The sequence below is a fragment of the Elgaria multicarinata genome, chromosome 22, assembly GCF_023053635.1.
Source record: "Elgaria multicarinata webbii isolate HBS135686 ecotype San Diego chromosome 22, rElgMul1.1.pri, whole genome shotgun sequence".
Taxonomy (NCBI): Eukaryota; Metazoa; Chordata; class Lepidosauria; order Squamata; family Anguidae; genus Elgaria; species Elgaria multicarinata.
In genome coordinates, this window is record NC_086192.1 from 16,479,796 (window position 1) to 16,498,699 (window position 18,904).

At 49.8% G+C, this 18,904-nt stretch overlaps 2 protein-coding genes across 2 annotated transcripts in view; one reads left to right on the top strand and one right to left on the bottom strand.

Moving 5' to 3' along the window:
- Positions 1-18,904, top strand: part of NSUN5 (NOP2/Sun RNA methyltransferase 5) — a 74,826-nt gene that overhangs the window by 41,645 nt on the left and 14,277 nt on the right. The gene's annotated exons all lie outside the window — the stretch shown is intronic.
- Positions 97-14,080, bottom strand: FKBP6 (FKBP prolyl isomerase family member 6 (inactive)). Its single transcript, XM_063146515.1, has 7 exons — positions 13,995-14,080; positions 13,457-13,659; positions 11,099-11,218; positions 9,445-9,639; positions 8,376-8,485; positions 7,068-7,152; positions 97-213 (listed from the first exon to the last, which is right to left on the bottom strand). Exons 1-7 carry the CDS (start codon positions 14,056-14,058, stop codon positions 178-180), a joined length of 813 nt encoding a protein of 270 aa, XP_063002585.1. The 5' UTR covers positions 14,059-14,080; the 3' UTR covers positions 97-177.

The window sequence follows — 18,904 nt, forward strand, 5'->3', positions numbered from 1 at the left end:
TGCTTTTCAACGGAAGCTTCCAAGCGTGACCCCAAAGGAGCAACACTTCCGACAGACCTGGTGCTTGTGTACGTATACAAATTACACAATCTTCTCAGTTCAGAGTACTCCAAATGAAGCAGGGCTTCCAAAACCAAGGCCCCCGTTGCTGAGTGTTTTGAAGTGGGCTTTTCTCCATTACAGATCAGTTCCTTTCTTCTGCATAGCTGGGTCCTGAAACGACCGACACACCATGACACAGAACCCCCCCTGGTATTTCTTGGTCAGGATGTAAGAGCTGCGACGCTTTTAGGAGATCATAAACACTGTCAAAACAGTGAGCAATGTAAAATAGCTCCTACCTCCTCCTCCTCCTCTCTTGCTCACCCTTTCTAGGCCCCCTGTCCCCCGCCCCCCTCTCTTCCAGCCTCCACTGCAGGGCAGGGGAAAAGAGAGGAGGTTAATATTTACTCTTTGATCACCTCTCCTCATCAATTGGCTGCCTTTCCTTCAAAGTAAAAGTGACATTATTAAGCTTCCTTTTTCAACTATACGTTTAACGTCACGTGCGGTTAATGGCTGGATTTCATAGACAGAAGTCTTTAATAGGAAGGACAGACACTAATACTGAGACAAGAAATACTCCTTTCACATCCAAAGAGCTACAAACAAAGAAATATAACTTAAATCTACATCCTTCAAGTACCAGAAGGAGCCACCAAACAAACAAATTCTCCTTTCCCCTCTATTCAGCACTGGTTAGGACTCATCTTGAGTACTACATCAAGTTCTGGGCACCACACTTCAAGCAGGATGCAGACAAGCTGGAGGGGGTTCAGAGGAGGGCAACCAGGATGATCAGGGGTCTGGAAACAAAGCCCTATGAGGAGAGACTGAAAGAACTGGGCCTGTTTAGCCTGGAGAAGAGAAGACTGAGGGGAGACATGAGAGCACTCTTCAAACACTTCAAAGGTTGTCACACAGAGGAGAGCCAGGATCTCTCCTCGATCCTCCCAGATTGCAGGACATGGAATAAGGGGCTCAAGTGACAGGAAGCCAGATTCTGGCTGGACGTCAGGAAAAACTTCCTGACTGTTGGAGCAGTATGTCAATGGAACCCATGTCCTAGGGTCTCCCACCCTAGAGGCCTTCAGGAGGCAGCTAAACAGCCATCTGTCAGGGATGCTTTAAGGCAGATTCTTGCATCGAGCAGGGGCGGGGGGGGTTGGCCTTGATGGCCTCATAGTCCCCTTCCAACTCAACTATTCTATGGAAAATCTCCACCATTTTCAATTACTGGTCTTCTGGCATGAAATTATGGGAGTTAGAGCCCAACACATCTGGAGGGCACCAGGTTGGAGAAGTCTGCCTCATGTATTCATATAGGCAAACACGTCCCTCCAACTCTACAGGGGAGAGGAGGGGAACAGAAGAGTGGGCAAGCTGCTTGCCAGCCTTTAAAACACGGGCTGTTGGGGTACGGCTACCGTATACAACCTGCAGCTTGCCCGCCTTCTGCCCCGTGAGTCCCAGCTCCTCAAACTGCCTCTGGCTTGCTCAGCTACCAGCTGGCTTAACCTGCCACACAGTCCCCTATAAGTGGATGCCAGCTCCAAAACTGCCCTGTAAAGAGCAAGCCAGATGGTGTGGCATTTGGCAGCCCTTCAAAGGAAGTGGGCTGACGCCCCCTGCATGAGGCCCTGCCCACTTCACGGCTCCGCCCGCCAGTCACGTGCTGAGCCACGGCTGAGGAACTTCCACCACAGCTACAAAGGAAGCTGGCTCAGCGGCAAACACCCAAGGAATCCACCCTCGCCCCCTTTGAACACATCGAGTTTAAAATCTTTATAGGGAGCTAATTAAAAGGGCGCGTGCAAGCTGAAGCCCTGGAGTCATTCTGAGGAGCATTTGATCAGCTCATCTCTTTCATTCCCACCCAGTGGCTACACAATCAAAAAAGGTGGCTCGGGGGGGGGGGGGGGGACTGCACTGATAAGACAGGCTTGATGGGCTTCAAAGAGGGGCTCTGCTCCTTCAGGTACGGGAACGGCACGGCAGCGGCGGCTGCTACCGGGGCACTTTGCCAAAGCCGGTTTTCTACTTTCAAACACAAATCTGGGAGCAGCTAACCTAATTACACCTACGTTACAAGTCCAGAGAATTTTACTCATAGAATCATAGAAAAGCAGAGTTGGAAGGGGCCTACAAGGCCATTGAGTCCAACCCCCTGCTCAATGCAGGAATCCACCCTAAAGCATCCCTGACAGGTGGTTGTCCAGCTGCCTCTTGAAGGCCTCCAGTGTGGGAGAGCCCACAACCTCCCTAGGTCACTGATTCCACCGTCACACTGCTTTAACAGTTAGGAAGTTTTTCCTGATGTCCAGCCGGAATCTGGCTTCCTGTAACTTGAGCCCGTTATTCCGTGTCCTGCACTCTGGGAGGATCGAGAAGAGATCCTGGCCCTCCAAGTACTCTGACTCACCCAATTAAGTTCATTCTCCCCACCCCAAACTTTTAAGCGTGGACCCTTACGCTGGCAAAGCATGAAGTCAAATCCCACTATTTCACGACCACAACCCCTTTGTTTACAATGAAGATGCTGTGCCTTTAACTTTAAACCTTTATCCCCTTCATTTGCTGATCGGTAGCTCCTACCCTGTTTCCCCGAAAGTAAGACATCCCCGAAAATAAGACCTTTTTTTTTGTTCAACAATAGATGTGTACCGTATTCTTCTTCATGGAAAAATAAGACATCCCCTGAAAATAAGACCTAGCGCATCTTTGGGAGCAAAAATTAATATAAGACACTGTCTTATTTTTGGGGAAACAGGGTATCCTAGGTAGCCAGGTGCCCAAAGACAGTCAGCGCGGCCCGCATGGTGTTCAGTGTCAACACACAGCCTCCATTCTATCAACAGGGCTGATGTGGGAAGCACACACAACCTGGAAGACGCACAAGAACACAGGGGTTCTGCAGAATTCTAAAATAAACCTCAAGTATCAAATTCACTGTGTTATCAGAACTGACCGCCCCCATAAAGCAAAGTGACTTCTGTATTGCTGAGTCTGAAAAAAGGTAACAGTTACTACTGCTTAGTCAATTCAGATGGTGCTACGTCCTTAAGGCAGTAAGTATCAAAGGCAGTGTGTGTATGTACACCAGTTGTGGAGGAACATGGGCGGGAGGGTGTTGCTGCACGCACGTCCTGCTTGTGGCCAACTGGTCGACAACCAGTTGGCCACTGCGTGAACAGAGTGCTGGACCAGGTGGACCCTTGGTCTGATCTGTCACCTTCTTATGTCACCGTCTGGAAACAAAGCCCTATGAAGAGAGGCTGAAAGAACTGGGCAGGTTTAGCCTGGAGAAGAGACAGCACTCTTCAAGGACTTGAAAGGTTGTCACACAGAGGAAGGCCAGGATCTCTTCTCGATCCTCACAGAGTGCAGGACACGGAATAACGGGCTCAAGTTAAAGGAAGCCAGATTCCAGCTGGACATCAGGAAAAACTTCCTAACTGTTAGAGCAGTACGACAGTGGAACCAGTGACCTAGGGAGGTTGTGGGCTCTCCCACATTAGAGGCCTTCAAGAGGCAGCTGGACAACCCTCTGTCAGGGATGCTTCAGGGTGGATTCCTGCATTGAGCAGGGGGTTGGACTCCATGGCCTTGCAGGCCCCTTCCAACTCTGCTATTCTATGATTCTATGTTCTTACGAGTTCAAACACTTGGCGGCCAGAATCCAAAGAACAGCGGGACGAGTTGTATGTGTGTAGGCTTGTGGGCTTGTGTTTTCCAAGTAACTGTCTCCATCACGCTCCTGTCCCCATGACACACAGCAAACTGTTGAAGCTGAAGAGTAGTTATCAGAAGCAGCTTGCTCTTAAGCATAGGGCTCTGCTATTTGAACTATAAACTTCCTCTAGGCATACAGAAACCCTTTGCACGGTGCTTCACCATGGAGCTCTGGCTAGACTGCAACATTTCACTGAGCGTCACCAAGCGATGAGAAATCTAGCAATGCGCCTGCATAGGGGAAGTCAGCCTTCATTTTGCACCTGGTGCGCAAAATGAGTCAGCAGCTGTTCTACACAGCTTATTGCGCAAACACAGAAATCACTCCTGGAAGAAGGTAGTTCCTATCACAAACAGACAGGTCAAGGAGGACAGACCTGGCCACAGCAGCGAGAGGGAGTTTAAACTTTACTATGGGTATTTTTCAACCATCCTTCAAGCAGTGGGAAAAGAAGGAGACGAATGAAATCCAGAACCCCCCTGTAAAATGACTGCAAATGAGGGAGAGGGATCGTATAAAAAAATCCTCACCTGGAAACACCACAAGAAAGTCCCTTTCCCAGGTAGCCTCATAGGCCTCCTCCCCACAGGTACGGACAGGTAGAAGCCTCAAGCTCCTGGTATTAATTAGTTTACTGCCAGCAGGAAAGATGAAACACTTGAACAGAATTGAAAGGCAGCCCTCTTGATGGTTTTGGGGAGGGCGATGGAGGGAAGTCAATAGTTCCACTTCAAGAGACCGTCTTTCATCCTCCTTTTATTTCCTTCTGGCTAGCAAACATATGACAATCTTTTGCATCCCGGCCCACAGCCCCGCTCTCCTTTTCGCGAGAACTTGAGCACAGAGCAAGTCGCAAGCCCTGGAGAATATCCCCTCCAGACCATAATAACCTTCCAGCAAATCAAGCTACGACATTATACCCAAGGCTACTCAGAACAGAACGTGAACTCGGTGTTCCCGTCGCAACCCACCCTTGCTTGATAACCTCCGTGGCCTTTTGCACTGCACTGTCTTGAGACAAAAACATCTCGGATCAGACAGAAAACGCTGTTTCCTGAACGAATAAAAATCACCCAGCACATCACAGCCTATGATTATTCTGAACAGCAGTAAGAGTGTCCCCAAACGGACCCACACAGGGAGGAAGGCCTTATCATGTCAGGCCGACACGGCTTGCAAACATGATAGCAATGCACAAGATGGCCTTACAGGGTTTCTTCCTCTTAACGGTTGTTTGCACTTGTCAAAGGAACAGGCGCAAATGACTTTGTTTTTCAGACCGGCCTTGTGTTTAATGCACAAACAAAAAGCCCTGGTATGCTGGCGAGCTCTTTCCAACCCTACAGCTGAATCACAGGAGAGAAACGCCACTCCAAAATGCTGACCCTGAAGGTCTGCTGTCTTACAGACATGCTTCGGGGTTTATCACAGCGTCTTTTTTAGCTCACAGGGTCACAGCAGCTGCCGCTGGTCCCTAGCCCAGATACAGTCATTTCCACCCGGTTGACAATTCCTGCCAGCTGACGGCAGGCCTGGCCATCCAGCCCACTCCTGAAGCCCCACGGACTAGTCTTGGGAGTTATCCCATTCTCCTGCTGCCTCAGCTCACCAGGCCACCGGGGGAAGCACGCCTAGGATGGCACGGAAGACGCACTCCACAGGCGGGCAGCCAGTAGCAAGTGGCTACGGCTTCAGTTAGTTTCTGTTCATGGGTTGGCCATGCCCATTGTCTTCCATGTTCTTCTCTCGTCAGCGATTCTCTGTCATACAACGATCCAATGAAGTTCTGATGTACAGAGTCTGGCACTTTACTCTGTCTGCGGAGGACAGCATAACCCAACCTGATGCCCTCCAGAAGTGTTGGATTACACGGCTGACTGGGGGATTATGGGAGTTGTAGTCGAACACTTCTGGAGGGTACCACGTTGGGGGAGACTGGTGTGACCGACCCTTCTAGAAAGGCCAGACTCTTTTGTAGATGAATTAGCATGTTTTCATTTTAAACTTTCCAGTGTTTTCAAGAATTCTCAACAGCCCCCATTTGTCCTGACAGCTTCCAGGCGAGCCCTGGCGACGTTTAGGGCAGAGGTAGATATTAATGTAACAGCAAAGGCAGACAGATGGCTCAGCTATCTTTCTAAACCACCTAAAGGTCCCCAACCTTTACTACCTGAACTGTTTTTGTTGTCTACTACAGTGGCAGCATTTTTATGCCTGTAATTCAGGCAACGTTTCATTACTTTACCTGAATTTAACTGCATTAGCAAGGGAGGTGTTTCTGGACACTGCTGGCTCTCTGCCAATCCCTTTAAAAGCAGCGACCAACAACGCTCCAAACGCATCTTATCTGCCTGAATAGCTTCAACTGTGCACTGAACTACAGCACAAACTGCTTCCCTTTAAGCTAGATTGCGAGACGCAAGCCAGAGATAAATGACAACCGCAAGCGACTTAAGATTTGTATGGTGCTTTCGAGTGTTCAGTGCGCTTTGCATGCTTGACTTAGACATAATCCTTAGAACAACCGTGTATGCAGCTGGAGGGAACGGAGGCTGAGAGAGAAGGGATTGGCTAAGGCCACCTCGTGAGTCAGAGGCGCAATTCAAACCAGGGACTCCTTTATTTGCAGCTCATTCTGCACATCAAACGCAGACGTGAGAACAGCTAGGAAGTAGTAGTCACACAATACAATCGGCCTCTCCCTTTCTCTCTGCTTCTGTCTGGGATCTGTTCAACTAAGTAAGCAGAAAAGTTCGGGAGGCAGGACTCAGCCTTGAGATTCCAAGGTCAGGGTAGGTTCAGCAACCGGCCAGTACATCTAGACAAGCTTATGCTGGGATTTAGCTATGATAACGAGCCATGGAAAGAGGCGTGACAGGCATCGCCTTCCAGCAAGCCAAGATGCAAGGATGGCTGGAGGACTCCCAAGAACCATGCCCTTGTGGTGTCGGCCAGTGATGAAGGACGACGGGCGCAGTTAAGTAGGCATGGGGGGTTTCGTAGCACCAGGGCAGCAGAGGCGCATTTGTGCCTAACGCCGGAGTAACTGCAGACGTGAGGGAGTGACCTGCTCTCTTGCGAAGGAGCAGGGTGTGCGCGCCACCTTGGGATACCTCTGAACACCTGCAGCAACAGGGCCACGAGCGCCACGGATGAAGGAGCGGCACTCTGAGCCCCAATAGCGCCTCACCCTCCGTACATGTTCCCACTGCAGCCTCTGGCCACACGGGGAGAGACGCGACCCGGAGCCACGCCAGGCTCAGTCCCTGGAGCTCCGCGGAGCCATTCCGATTACCTTCACGCCGGCCGAAGGGGAGCTGCGAGGGGCGAACATCCTGGAGCACATTTCCTTCTCCTTCACCACGTAATCTCTGTAACAGCTGCAACACAAAGCGCATTGTTTCACGGCGGGGCTGCCGCCAGCTCCGTGTGTAAAATGCACGCGGTTTCGGAACAAAGCCTGAACACGCAACTGTTCCCTCAGGAATGGAAGGACAACTGTTCTGGCCGGGCGACAGCAGCGAGGACGGTCTGCGTCTTGCCACCCGCAGCTACAGAAACGCCAAACAGCAGGACTTCGTCTGAACAACAGAAGTCAATACATTTCTTGTAAAGTTTTGTAACTGACAAGTGAAAAGCAGCCAACCGAGTGAGGCAGCCTTGGAAAACAGAACTTTTTGTTGCCAGTTTTGTGCTTTCAAGAAAAGCTCAAGCGAAGGGAAAAGAAGGCCCAAGCGTCTCCTCAGGCAGGAGCGGGAAACCTGGAGTTCAGGGACCAAATCCCGCCTGCGTGCCTGAGGCCCCAATCCTCCAAAGTCTCCCAGGTGGTCCCAACCCCCTTCCCCTCACCCTCATTCCCCTGGTCAGCTTTTGCTGGGTCTCCCCCGATTCTAAAAGCCGGAAATGCCTCTCCTGGCAGGAAGAGCTTGCAGCTACAATAAGCGGCTGCCTTTGGTCCCGCCCTTTGCGCCTTTCGCCTCGCCAACCACTGGATGCCCCCCCCCCACTCCCCCAAGAAGGTCTCAGGAATTGAACTGGGCCCTCAGGATGAAAGAGGTTCAGCGCACCTGTCGGAACCAAACAAGAAAAGACTTCTGGGCTTCAGCAAAGAAACAGAGGGCCATCAGGAAAGCCTACAGAATGCCGCAAAGGAATACTAGGGAGTTGCCCCGTTATCCCTTCCGAATACCACTTCAAGAGAACAATTCCATTTCTCCATACCCTAAATGCAGCGCTCCTGAAGACTGGGCCACCCCTCACCCCCACCCTCCAGATAAAATACAACTCCTGATGGTTTCACTGCCCGCAGGAGTGGCGGCATCAATGCAGCAAGGGTGTGTGTGTGTGTCCCTCCTTGCAAGGACTTCCAGCCCCTTTCGTCATCGCCTTGCGCCCTCTGACGCCGTTTGGGATTCAATGCCCCAAAGCCTCCCGGCCTTCTCACTGACACAGCTTGCAAGGCAGTTTAATCATTAGAAGAATACATAGGCTTAAACAGCTGCGAGGAATACGTTTGGACCCTTACACCGCGAGACGGAGTGAAGCTAGTATTCCGTTCAGCTAAACAATTATCCTAACGGCAGTAAGGAAAGAGCTCCCTCACCTGGCCAGCTTTTTCAACTCATTATTAATATCATGGTTGAAAGGCTGCTCTTTCTGCGCTTTCACCAGAAAATCCCGTGCTCTCTCATACTCTGTCAGGGACAGGCACGCCTGGAAGTTAAGAATGCAGCATTCAGAATACAAGTAAAGTTACAAACACACTTCCCTCGTTCCTCCTGAAGAGCCAAGAACAGGGAGAAGAGGGTCTTCTGCCATATTTGCACGCAACAATAAGCCAGGATTGCAGAGATGTCTGGATTACTGCTCCTGAGCAACACGCTTGTGCAGGCTGCTGAGAGGGCCTGGATCTGTCTTCTTTTTGGTGTGGATGTTGATAACCACGTGCTGGGCCTTCTTGCGTAAGAACAGTTCATGTGGTTGAGCCATTTTTCAGATGCTTCAGGTTGCAGGTGATCCCCTGACAATAAACTAGAAACTAACAAGAACGCAGAAGCTTGGCTTTACGTCTGAACTCTGGCTTTTTGGCTTCCCAACAAGCCAGGAGCCGGAAACCAGCGGCAAACCCTGGCTCCACACTCTTGCTAGGAGAACAACAAACCAGGAATTCCAGTTCAGACGTCAGGCTAAGCTTTTGCTTCCCTGTTAACTTCTGCAACACTTGCTGGCAGGAAGCGCCAGGTGGGGGCAACCAGGGAGCATGCAGCAGCAGGCCGCACATGAAGGAGAAGCCAGAATTCAACCACTCCCCTCATTTCTTCCACAACGGCATTCACTAGAGGGGGCCAAGGGAACTTCCGAAGGGTGCATCAAAAGGGGAAGATGTCCAAACTTTGGTTTTAGGCGTTAGAGCAGGACGCAGGGATTGTGCCCGCCTCAGCAGACCCTATGATTGCCGCGGTGTGCCGCGTGAAAAGGTCAGGGGATCACTTCAAGCTGGCGAAGGAGGCATGTGAAACCTGCGTTCTTACACAGGTAGGCCCAGTACAAGTTATCAACACTCACACCAGAAAGACGACAGACCCAGGTCCTCTCAGACATCTGTTTTACTCCCATTCAGCCCTCTGGCCAACGTTTGACGGTACAAAGAATAAACCCAAACAGTTCCTCACCTGGCCACACCTGAAGAGAGCTTTGGCATTCTTCTCATCTAGCTCCAGGGCCTTCTCTCCATAGGCAAGCGCCCGGGCTGGGCGATCCAGCTTCAGGCAAACAAATGACAAGTTCAAGAAGACCAGGAGTTTGGCGGCGTCAACCTTGACTTGTTCAGCTTCCTTGGCGCTCACACGTTGCAAGATGGAGGAGGCCTGAGTGGGGATGGAAACGAAGCACGGTTACTTACAGTCTTAACACAAAACAGCAGTATCTCAACAAGAAGATCTGACATGCAGGAGAGGCAGGGGAATTTCTTATTTGAGAAACTTGTACCGATCGTTGCACACACGGCTTCATGTGAACACTGACCCGGGAGACTGAGGGAAATAGGCCAATATTTCCACAGAAGAAAAATGTCAGCAGGAAAAGTGGTGTTTAAGGGGAGAAGTTTCTTAATTACACATTCATACATTTGCAGCTCTGAGTTTAGAAAGAAACAGGGCAGCATCGTATTTTACCTCAGTGGGAATCCATGACATATATTACGATGAATAACAACAACAGTGAAGTGACAACGTCATCCTTTTTTAGGGCTGACTGTTCAATGTTCCGTCACATCAGACCAGGGGTAAGGGGCCCAGCGCCTTCCAGATACTTTGGACTACAACTCCCATAATCCTGACCACTGGCCATGCTAGTTGGAGCTAATGGGAGATGTAACCCAAAACATCTGGACGGCACCAAAATGTCTTCACTCCTCCCTCCCTCTATAAGTCAAAGGAATTCCAGGAGGTGATGAACCCCTGCTGTCTCACAACTTGGGCAACACACTAGAGCATTCATACAAACAGTAAAATAAACCACACACACTATGTCAATGCAACTATAGTGTCCCTAGAGAGCCTCTCCCACTGCTGGAGGCCAACCCTCTCTAGATAGTCTTTTTAGAATCACAGAATAGCAGTGTTGGAAGGGGCCTACAAGGCCATCAAGTCCAACCCCCTGCTCAGTGCAGGAAGCATCCCTGACAGATGGTTGACCAGCTGCCTCTTGAATGCCTTGAGTGTGGGAGAGCCCACAACCTACCTAGGTAACTGGTTCCATTGTCGTACTGCTCTAACAGTCAGGAAGTTTTTCCTGATGTCCAGCCGGAATCTGGCTTCCTGTCACTTGAGCCAGTTATTCCGTGTCCTGCACTCTGGGATGATTGAGAAGAGACCCTGGCCCTCCTCTGTGTGACAACCTTTTAAGTATTTGAAAAGTGCTATCATGTCTCCCCTCAGTCTTCTCTTCTCCAGGCTAAACAGGCCCAGTTCTTTCAGTCTCTCCTCATAGGGCTTTATTTCCAGACCCCTGATCATCCTGGCTGCCCTCCTCCGAACCCCCTCCAGCTTGTCTGCGTCCTTCTTGAATGGTGGAGCCCAGAACTGGACGCAATACTCTAGATGAGGCCTAACCAGGGCCGAATAGAGGAACCAGTAACTCACACGATTTGGAAGCTATACTTCTATGAATGCAGCCCAAAATAGCATTGGCCTTTCTTGCACTTCTGCTGGAGGTATAAATATGAGTGTGGGGAGGGTAGGAAGCGCTTATGCCAGGCCCAGGCCACGTTTCCACACACTGCCCGTGCTTCATTCCCACCCACCCCTTCACAGGGGCTTTACTTACCCGCTTGTACCTTACTCTGGCATCCATGTAGTGCTTCTGGCGGAAGAGGTAATTGCCAAATTCGCGCTCCGTTTCTGCTACCTTCAGCACTTTCTGCAGTGGGAATCTGTCCTGTTGCTCCTGTGAAGAGAAGCCACAATTCACTCAGAAAGATCAGAGTTAACGGAAAAATTCAACCTGGAACCGATACATTGAAGAATGCCAGAAGCTTACACGAGTGGAGCCGGAGAGGGCGTTGCGTGTTCCAACAGAGAGGGAAAGGCAGACAGAAGCGATGCAGTAAGAGGGAAGAGCAATGTCACCTAAGTATTGCTGTGGGTACAAACACAGAATGGAAATCGGACACCACCTCGGTCAGGGAGATTTTAACAGTCACCCTAAAACAGAGGAGATGAACAAACATGGAGACCTTGTGTGAGTTTTGTTTTAATTATTCTGGTACCCAAGCTGCAAGTCATAAGGGTCAGGAAAGGTTTCGTCCTCCCTTCCCCTGGGCTGTCAGGGGCTGCATCACAACAAGACATGGGATGTCGGCTGGCATGATCTGGAGCCCAAGAAATCAGCATTTATGATGCTTCACAGCAGCTGGGATAAGACTCGCTTGAAGCCATTTCCCCCAAATGTTGGACTGGCTGGTTTCCCTGCTGTGAAACTGCCTTGTCCAATTCAGGTCACTGTTATTATTATTATTATGTATTTATTTATATAGCACCATCTAGTCCAGGAACGTCTACCCTGGCTGGTAGAAGCTGTTTAGGATTTCAGGTGGAGACCCTTCCCCAGCCCTGCGGCCCAGTCCTTTTAACTGGAGATACCAGCAACTGTACTGAGACCTTCTGCATGCAGAGCAATGGTGCAACCCCAAGCACATAGCCAGGCTCAGGTGCTCAGGTTCCATGGAGTAGCTAGCTCTGTAGTGAACCTGGTCTCTGAATAAAGCACAATCTAGTCTGGATTAATAGGTTTGGCTCTGCGTGATGAAACAAAAGAGACGGATTTGCCTTTCTGATCCTACAATTCTTTGAGTATATAGGCAAAGTAGCACCATTCTCCTAACCAGGCCCAACGTGAAAGAAGCAGTTGCATCATCAACACGGATAATTATTATTTTTAATTATTATTATATTTATTTGTATCCCATCTTTTACCCAATGCTGGGCCTCAAGGCAGCTTTACAAAATTAAAACATTTACAGTTAAAGACGGAGACGTTTGCAACCACCTGCTTTATATGCAGGAAACTTCTGTTTACAAGGCAGCATATTAAAGAAGCAGGAAACCTTAACCAGACAGGCTCCTCGGAGCTTGGCAATCAGTCTCCCCACGTTGCTTACTTCAACTCTGGGGAAACTCTCCAACTTAGTGCCAGCCACTGCCTGGCGATTGCTGCACAGCTCAATGCTGTGTGTAAGAACTGTACAACGGGAGCGAGGCCCTTTCGACCCCCTGCACGCTTCCTGCAGAGGAAGTCCCAGTGAATTCAGTGCGGCTAACTACAGAACAAACAAGAATAGGACAGGGCTGAAAAGTGCCTGCCAGAAGCTGCATTCTCCCTCCTTTTCTGGCGTGCTTTTGGCTTTGATTCAGATTGAGGGAACTGGAGAGAAAGGAGATCAAAAGCCGATTTGTCTTCTGTTGTTTAAACCACCGACGCCGTTAACCGCCCCACTGCTGCATTCCAACGGGAGCACAGCAGCGGGGATGCCGGGGATGAGAGATCAGAACTATTTTGGTGCCACGTGCCTAGCCAGGGTGGGTGGGGAGTCAAAGGAGACCCCAGAACACGGCTGTACGCTTCCACGGCTCCTCTGACAGCTGTGAGTGCCCGCCCGCCCGCCCGCCCCTAGAGCAAACCTGTGCCACTTGCTCCTTGCCCCTTTCACACACATCCGCCCCAACTCTGCAAAGCTCCGCACTGCCTTTGCAGGGGCTTCCTCTCTGACATCACCTACATCACCTCCCCTTTATTCCAAAGGTGAGAGCCGGCCTGCGGAAGAGCCCATGAACACAAAGGCTGATCCAAGATTCCTCTCGTTCGCCATACAGCCAAGGGGAAGAGGAACGCAAGATGAGACACAGTGAATGGAAGGCTGGTTAACGTTTCTGAGTCTTGGCCATTCTCACTGCCCAGTCAGGCTCTGGAGATGCTTATTTGCCCTTCTCTGTCCTTCCTGTGCGTCTGCTGAAACGGCCCACTTTCCACTTACACCTTCTTGGTGGTGGGGGGGTGGGGGGGCGGGCAATGCCTGATCAGCAACCCTGTCTTGCCTTCCGGAGATACCCCACTCTTTGTGAACGTATGCAGCAAACTTCAGAGAACGCGCTCAGACTACTATGCATATAATATTGGGGAACTCACAGGAGTCAGGTCGAAGAATTGGTCAGATTCCGCTGAGTCCAGAAAGTCCAAAAGCTCCACCTCGAACAAGACTGTGGCATCAGGAGGGATCAAGGGAGGGCAGCCCAAGGCTCCGAAAGCGTAATTTGGCTTGAAGAGAAATCTTGCCAGCTCCCCTTTCTTCATTGTCAGGAGTCCGACCTCCATGCCCGGAAGAGTAATGTCTGGGAAAGCAAACGAAGGGAAAAGTTATTTCTAAAGTTTATGTACTGCATCACCAGTCCTGTGGACTCTGGAAGGGCTGCAAGCATTAGGGACATCACAGCAGAAGGTCTAACGAGAAAGGAGGAGACGAAGGAGTCTATAGCAAATGAGCTAGCACAGGTTGATTGAAAAAGTGGCCGGAGAAGAGACAAGAGACGACACCGTTAAGGACAGAGAGCTTTGAAACGCACAGGGGCAGAAGAAGCCCGCTTGATGTCAAGGAGCAGAGTCTGCTTGCTAGCATAGAACATACATGAGACTGAAAGCCCTCCGCCTGCCTCAAGCCTAGATTCACCTTCGCCAAGTTTCATGAGTTTGGGATTCCTCCTGAAGCAATTTGTGTCAAAGGGTCTGTCCATGTAGTCCAAGTACCCCGAAAATTTCACTGAGGAAATTCAAAGTCAGAGGAGAGACAATACATTTCAGTTAGGAACACTGGGCGTTAATTTCATAAATTACAGACAACTGCTAGTAACTCTGGTTTCATTACATAATCCTGCTGTGTTTCCCTAAAAGCCTGTTGATAACTGAGAACACATCGGCTTGATTTATTATGCCACGAGGCTATCTGAAGGAACGCCTCCTCCTGCATGTACCTGCCCAGACCCTAAGGTCATCCTCAGGGTCCTTCTCCACGAGCCCCTGCCAAAGGGAGTGAGGCAGGTGGCTACCAGGAGGACTCCTGGCTGTGGAATGAGCTCCCTAAGGAGGTTCGCTTGGCACCTACATTATATGCTTTTAGACGCCAGGTGAAGACCTTTTTATTCTCCCAGCATTTTAACAGTCTATAAATAAATTTTAAACTTGGTGTTTTACATTTGTAATTTTGCATTGCTGCTCTTTTTATCTGGTTGAGCTTTTATATTGTATTTTATAGTATGGCTTTATACTGTTGTTTTATACTTTGAATGTTTTTAATTTTTGCGAACCGCCCAGAGAGCTCCGGCTATTGGGCAGTATAGAAATGTAATAAATAAATAAATAAAATAATAAAGTCAGAATCATGGTATAACGTTTTCTCACGTGACTTCAGTCCTGTAGCATCCGTTAATTTACACTTACATGTACTCAATTTCCAAACATGAAAGCAAAAGCTTAATACTCTCCATCAGGCTTTAGAAGCTGTACATATTAAGCCCTAAAGGACCTGAGTGACAATTGGGTGTTTGCTTAAATCCAAAAGTTGCTGCTTTATGCTGTTGCCAATCTTGGATTTCATGAGTGTGTCTTTACTTTTTATTGGTTTAGTTTTTACTGTAAACCAATAAGAGAACCTTTGTTATTGAATGGTGTGTAAATATTATAAATCAATGTTAGTACAATATCCATGGGTCCCTGCAAACGCAAGATAGGAGCTATAGGTTGTTTACTAAATGAAAACCACAAACAGAAACCAAAACGTTCTGAAATTTTGTCAGATATTTTGTCTCCAAACCAAAATAATGAATCTGTGATTCGGAACAACTCCACCCCACTAAACGTAACTTACCAGTATCGTTTTATTTGTTAGTTTGTTTTCAATAAGATTATTTTTCCAGGGAAAGAAACCTCAGTATTGCTAGAAATAACTACTATGGAAGAAAAGAAGAGTCGTTCCACAGCCTTGGGGCTACAGAGATGAGGTTTTTTAAAAATCCTGCAAAACGTGAGTCACTATTCAGATTTCAAAACAGGCGGGGTAGATGTCAATAAAAAAAGACTAGCCAAATTGCTCGTGGAACGAAATCCACCCAGGTTCAGTCAGGGCCAAAACTAGACATGAAGGCATTTAACATGCCTACTTTTTACATGTAAACAACAGCCCTAGAATTGGGGCTGTTGTTTACATGTAAACAACAGTGCACCAGGTTAACCCTTTCCATCCCTCCACCGTTAAAAACCTCCAGCTGCTATTGGCCCTTAAGGGCAGAGCTCGATGAGGAGTATGGAACAGAAGGGGGAAGGTTAAATATCCCAATCGCCTCTTATATAAGCTGTACTTTCCACAAAAAGTAATTCTATACATGCAATCCTTTACATGTTTGGACAGAGAAGAAGTCCTATGGTAGGAATTTTGCTCCGCCTAAACACGGATAGGATTCTGCCCTTAATGTCTCATCTCGTTTGGCCCTCAGCTACGGAAGTAAACCGATGCAAGAACGGAGCCTGTTCCCTGGTTCGCAGGCGTAAGGCAGCAGCCGGGCTTCCCCACGGAAGGCTGTTTTACCGATCACCGAGGCGTCAGGAGGGACCGTGTCACCAGAGCCTCCTCGGATGATCTCCTTCAGCACGCCTCCGTCACCGGCGATGTCCTGCATCCGTTGGCCCAGCTGGTGGTGAGACTTGAGAGAGAGGAAAACAAGGAGGTCAGCAAAGCAGAACTTCTGAGGCCGGGCCTCTTCAAAGGTATGAACTAGACGTTAAATCGGCCCCATGAGGACTAGAACCTTTATTTGCGTTTAATGGAGGGGGCCACGGCTCAGCCGCAGGGCCCCTGCTGTGCGTGAAGCGGCTCCCAGGTCTGATCCCTGGCGGCATCTCCAACGTAGGGGCTTGTTGGACTACAGCTCCTATCATCCCCCAGCCAGTGGGCGTTGGGAACTTATGCATCTGGGTGGCGCCCAGGGGCAAAGCCTGCGCTAGAGGCACCTTCTGTGCCGCCTCCTCCTCCTCCTCCTCCTCCTCCTCCTCCAAGGGCCCCCATCCATCCACCCAGGACTTGCCCTGGCGCAGTGGCAGGGCGCCCGCTGTGCTGGAGTGCAACTCCCATCTTCCCCAGCCAACACAGCTGCGGCCAGGCTGGCTGGGGTTTATGGGCGTTGCAGCCCCACACGTCTTGTGGCCACCCCAGTTACAGGAGGTCTGGCTTGGCTTAAGGCAGCGCAGCTTTAAGCACTCTGCACATGCTCAAGGGCAGCAGGCTGTTCCCGAAAACACTGTGCCCCCGCTCCGTGTGTGTGTGTGTGTGTGTGTGTGTGTCTGCGCATGCCCAGAGCCTTTCCTCGCTCACCACGCCGTCGCCCAGGCCCACCCCGTTGGGCGGCCGCTTGTCCAGGCCGAGACTCTCCTCCATGGCTCCCGCGAGCGGCGGCGGCGGCGGCGTCGACGGCGGGCTCCGGCCTTGGCCTCCTCGCGACGCGGCCCAGCCTTCCCGCCCAAACCGCTCGGGCCAATCACGAGGCGCCGCTCTTGAAACGCCGGCCTCGGCCAATCGGCGCGCAGGGATCAGAAGGGGCCGCCCGCCAAGCCCCGCCTAGCAAAAGCCCCGCAGCCAATCCCGTGCTCTTTGCGGGAGGGAGCGCCGCGATGCACGCTGGGAGGCGTAGTCCTCGCCTCAGCGGAGGCACGTCGAAGCCCCCGCCTCGCAGGGAAACGCAAATAAATAATCCTGCCAGATTAATAATAATAATAACAATAATAATAATAATGGTATTGGCACTAATAACAGTCAAGCTTTGCCCAGCCTCAGGGCGGCAGGAGGCTGTGGTGGGCCTCCAGAACGAATTCCACGGCCTCCCACTGCATGCACTTGAGCATGTCAAGAGTGCCATGCTGGTTGGGAGGATGCTGGGAGTTGCAGAACTTCTTTCGGTCTAAACGTGCTCTCTGGGCTCTCCCACACCAGAGGCCTTCAAGAGGCAGCTGCACAGCCCTTCTGTCAGGGATGCTTTAAGGTGGATTCCTGCGGGGTTGGACTTGATGGCCTTATGGGCCCTTTCCAACTCTGCTATTCTAGGATTCTATGATGACACCCTAAAACAGGGCTTGGCAATGTTTTGCCCTCCAGATGTTTTGCCCTACGAGTCCTTCCAGCATAGCTAACAGTGGAGGATGTGGAGTGTTGTAGGCCAAAACATCTGGAGGCAAAGACGTTCACAATGCAATCACTTCTGTTACCCATTCATTTTTTCTGTACACAATCATTGTAAAACGTGAATTATGTGCATCACCGTTATTATTAGTGGAAAAGCGGTCAGGAAATTATCAGGGAAGCATTCCATGTAGGATACCCATATTGGTGCGGGGCCCAGGGACCGCTGAGCCTCAGGCATCCCTTGTTACCAGTTAGAAAACAGTCATGACACAAAGGAAAATGCTTAACTTTATTTCATGCCTTTTGTCTCAATCAGGGCCTTAATCAGCTAAAATTATATCAAAATACAGCATTTATCCTCATAAAATTAACCTCCAAAATACCAGTCAGGGTCTTAATCAGCTGACATTATATAAAAATACAACATTTATCATTATCACTATGGTACAAAGAAAGTAGCAGAGCTATGTAATTACTTTATTCATCCCTGTGGGGAGCAGGGACAAAAAGTTGTTACAGCACAATCCTGTACATGTCTACTCTGAAGTAAGCCCCATTAAGTTCAATGGGGCTGTTGCAAAAATATGCTAATTTCCCTCCCAAGTGCAACCTAATATCCAATTTTGGTACACTTGCGAAAGATCACAGATGAAGCGTTGGGCTAACAACTTTTATTCTTGAGAATAAGGTGACCTCCTGGCACTCACGCTGCTGAATCAGGGTCACACCTGATATATCTGGATGTATATAAGCAAGACAATAGCTTATATACATCCAGATGTTACACGTCATTAGCTCACATCCCATTGGCCCACATCATCTGTCATGTCTGTGCAGTGGTCAGAGGGAGAATTGCCGCTGGAAATACCTGGCCGCCCCCATTGCCACGTGGTGCGTTGTTTGCCTGCTCCCAGGTAGCCTTTGCGCTGTACACTCACGTTCCTGCATATAGCCCCCTTCCTAATAAGGTGATTTTACACAACAGGGCTTGCTCCTAGGAAAGGGGGTATAGGATTGCTCGCTATGGACACGTCCCCTTGCATGCTTGGCGGGCCGGGTGAGGTCAGCATTGTGGTTGGGGGATGCCGGGAGTTGTAAGACTCCTTTCTGTCTAAACATGCATAGGATTGGGCCCTTCATTTCCTGGGTGGCCCTTCCTAGGGCAGCACTTCCGCAAAGAGCAGATGCCACCGCAGAAAACTTCTGCAGTTCAGAGTGTGCAGAGCAAACAATATTTTATTCTATGCCTATGTGTGCATATTTGCGCACTAAGTTAACATCGACATGGGCAGAAGTCGGTGAATACACCAACCGCTTGTGCTAAACGTGTATTGTGGCACCGCTGGGGCAGTTGTAGCAGCTCGTAATCACATCCAATCTCCATGGAAATATTTGTTTACTTATTGCATTCA

Bases quoted from the DNA above. Each gene is read 5' to 3' on its own strand.
- FKBP6 (XM_063146515.1), bottom strand. From the start codon at position 14,058: ATGGACAGACCCTTTGACACAAATTGCTTCAGGAGGAATCCCAAACTC. The intron at 8,486-9,444 runs GTGAGGAACTGT...CTTAACTTCCAG, and splicing joins CTCTCTTCAGGTGTGGCCAG to GCGTGCCTGTCCCTGACAGA. The intron at 7,153-8,375 runs GTGAGGGAGCTC...TTTGTGTTGCAG, and splicing joins GAGTTGAAAAAGCTGGCCAG to CTGTTACAGAGATTACGTGG.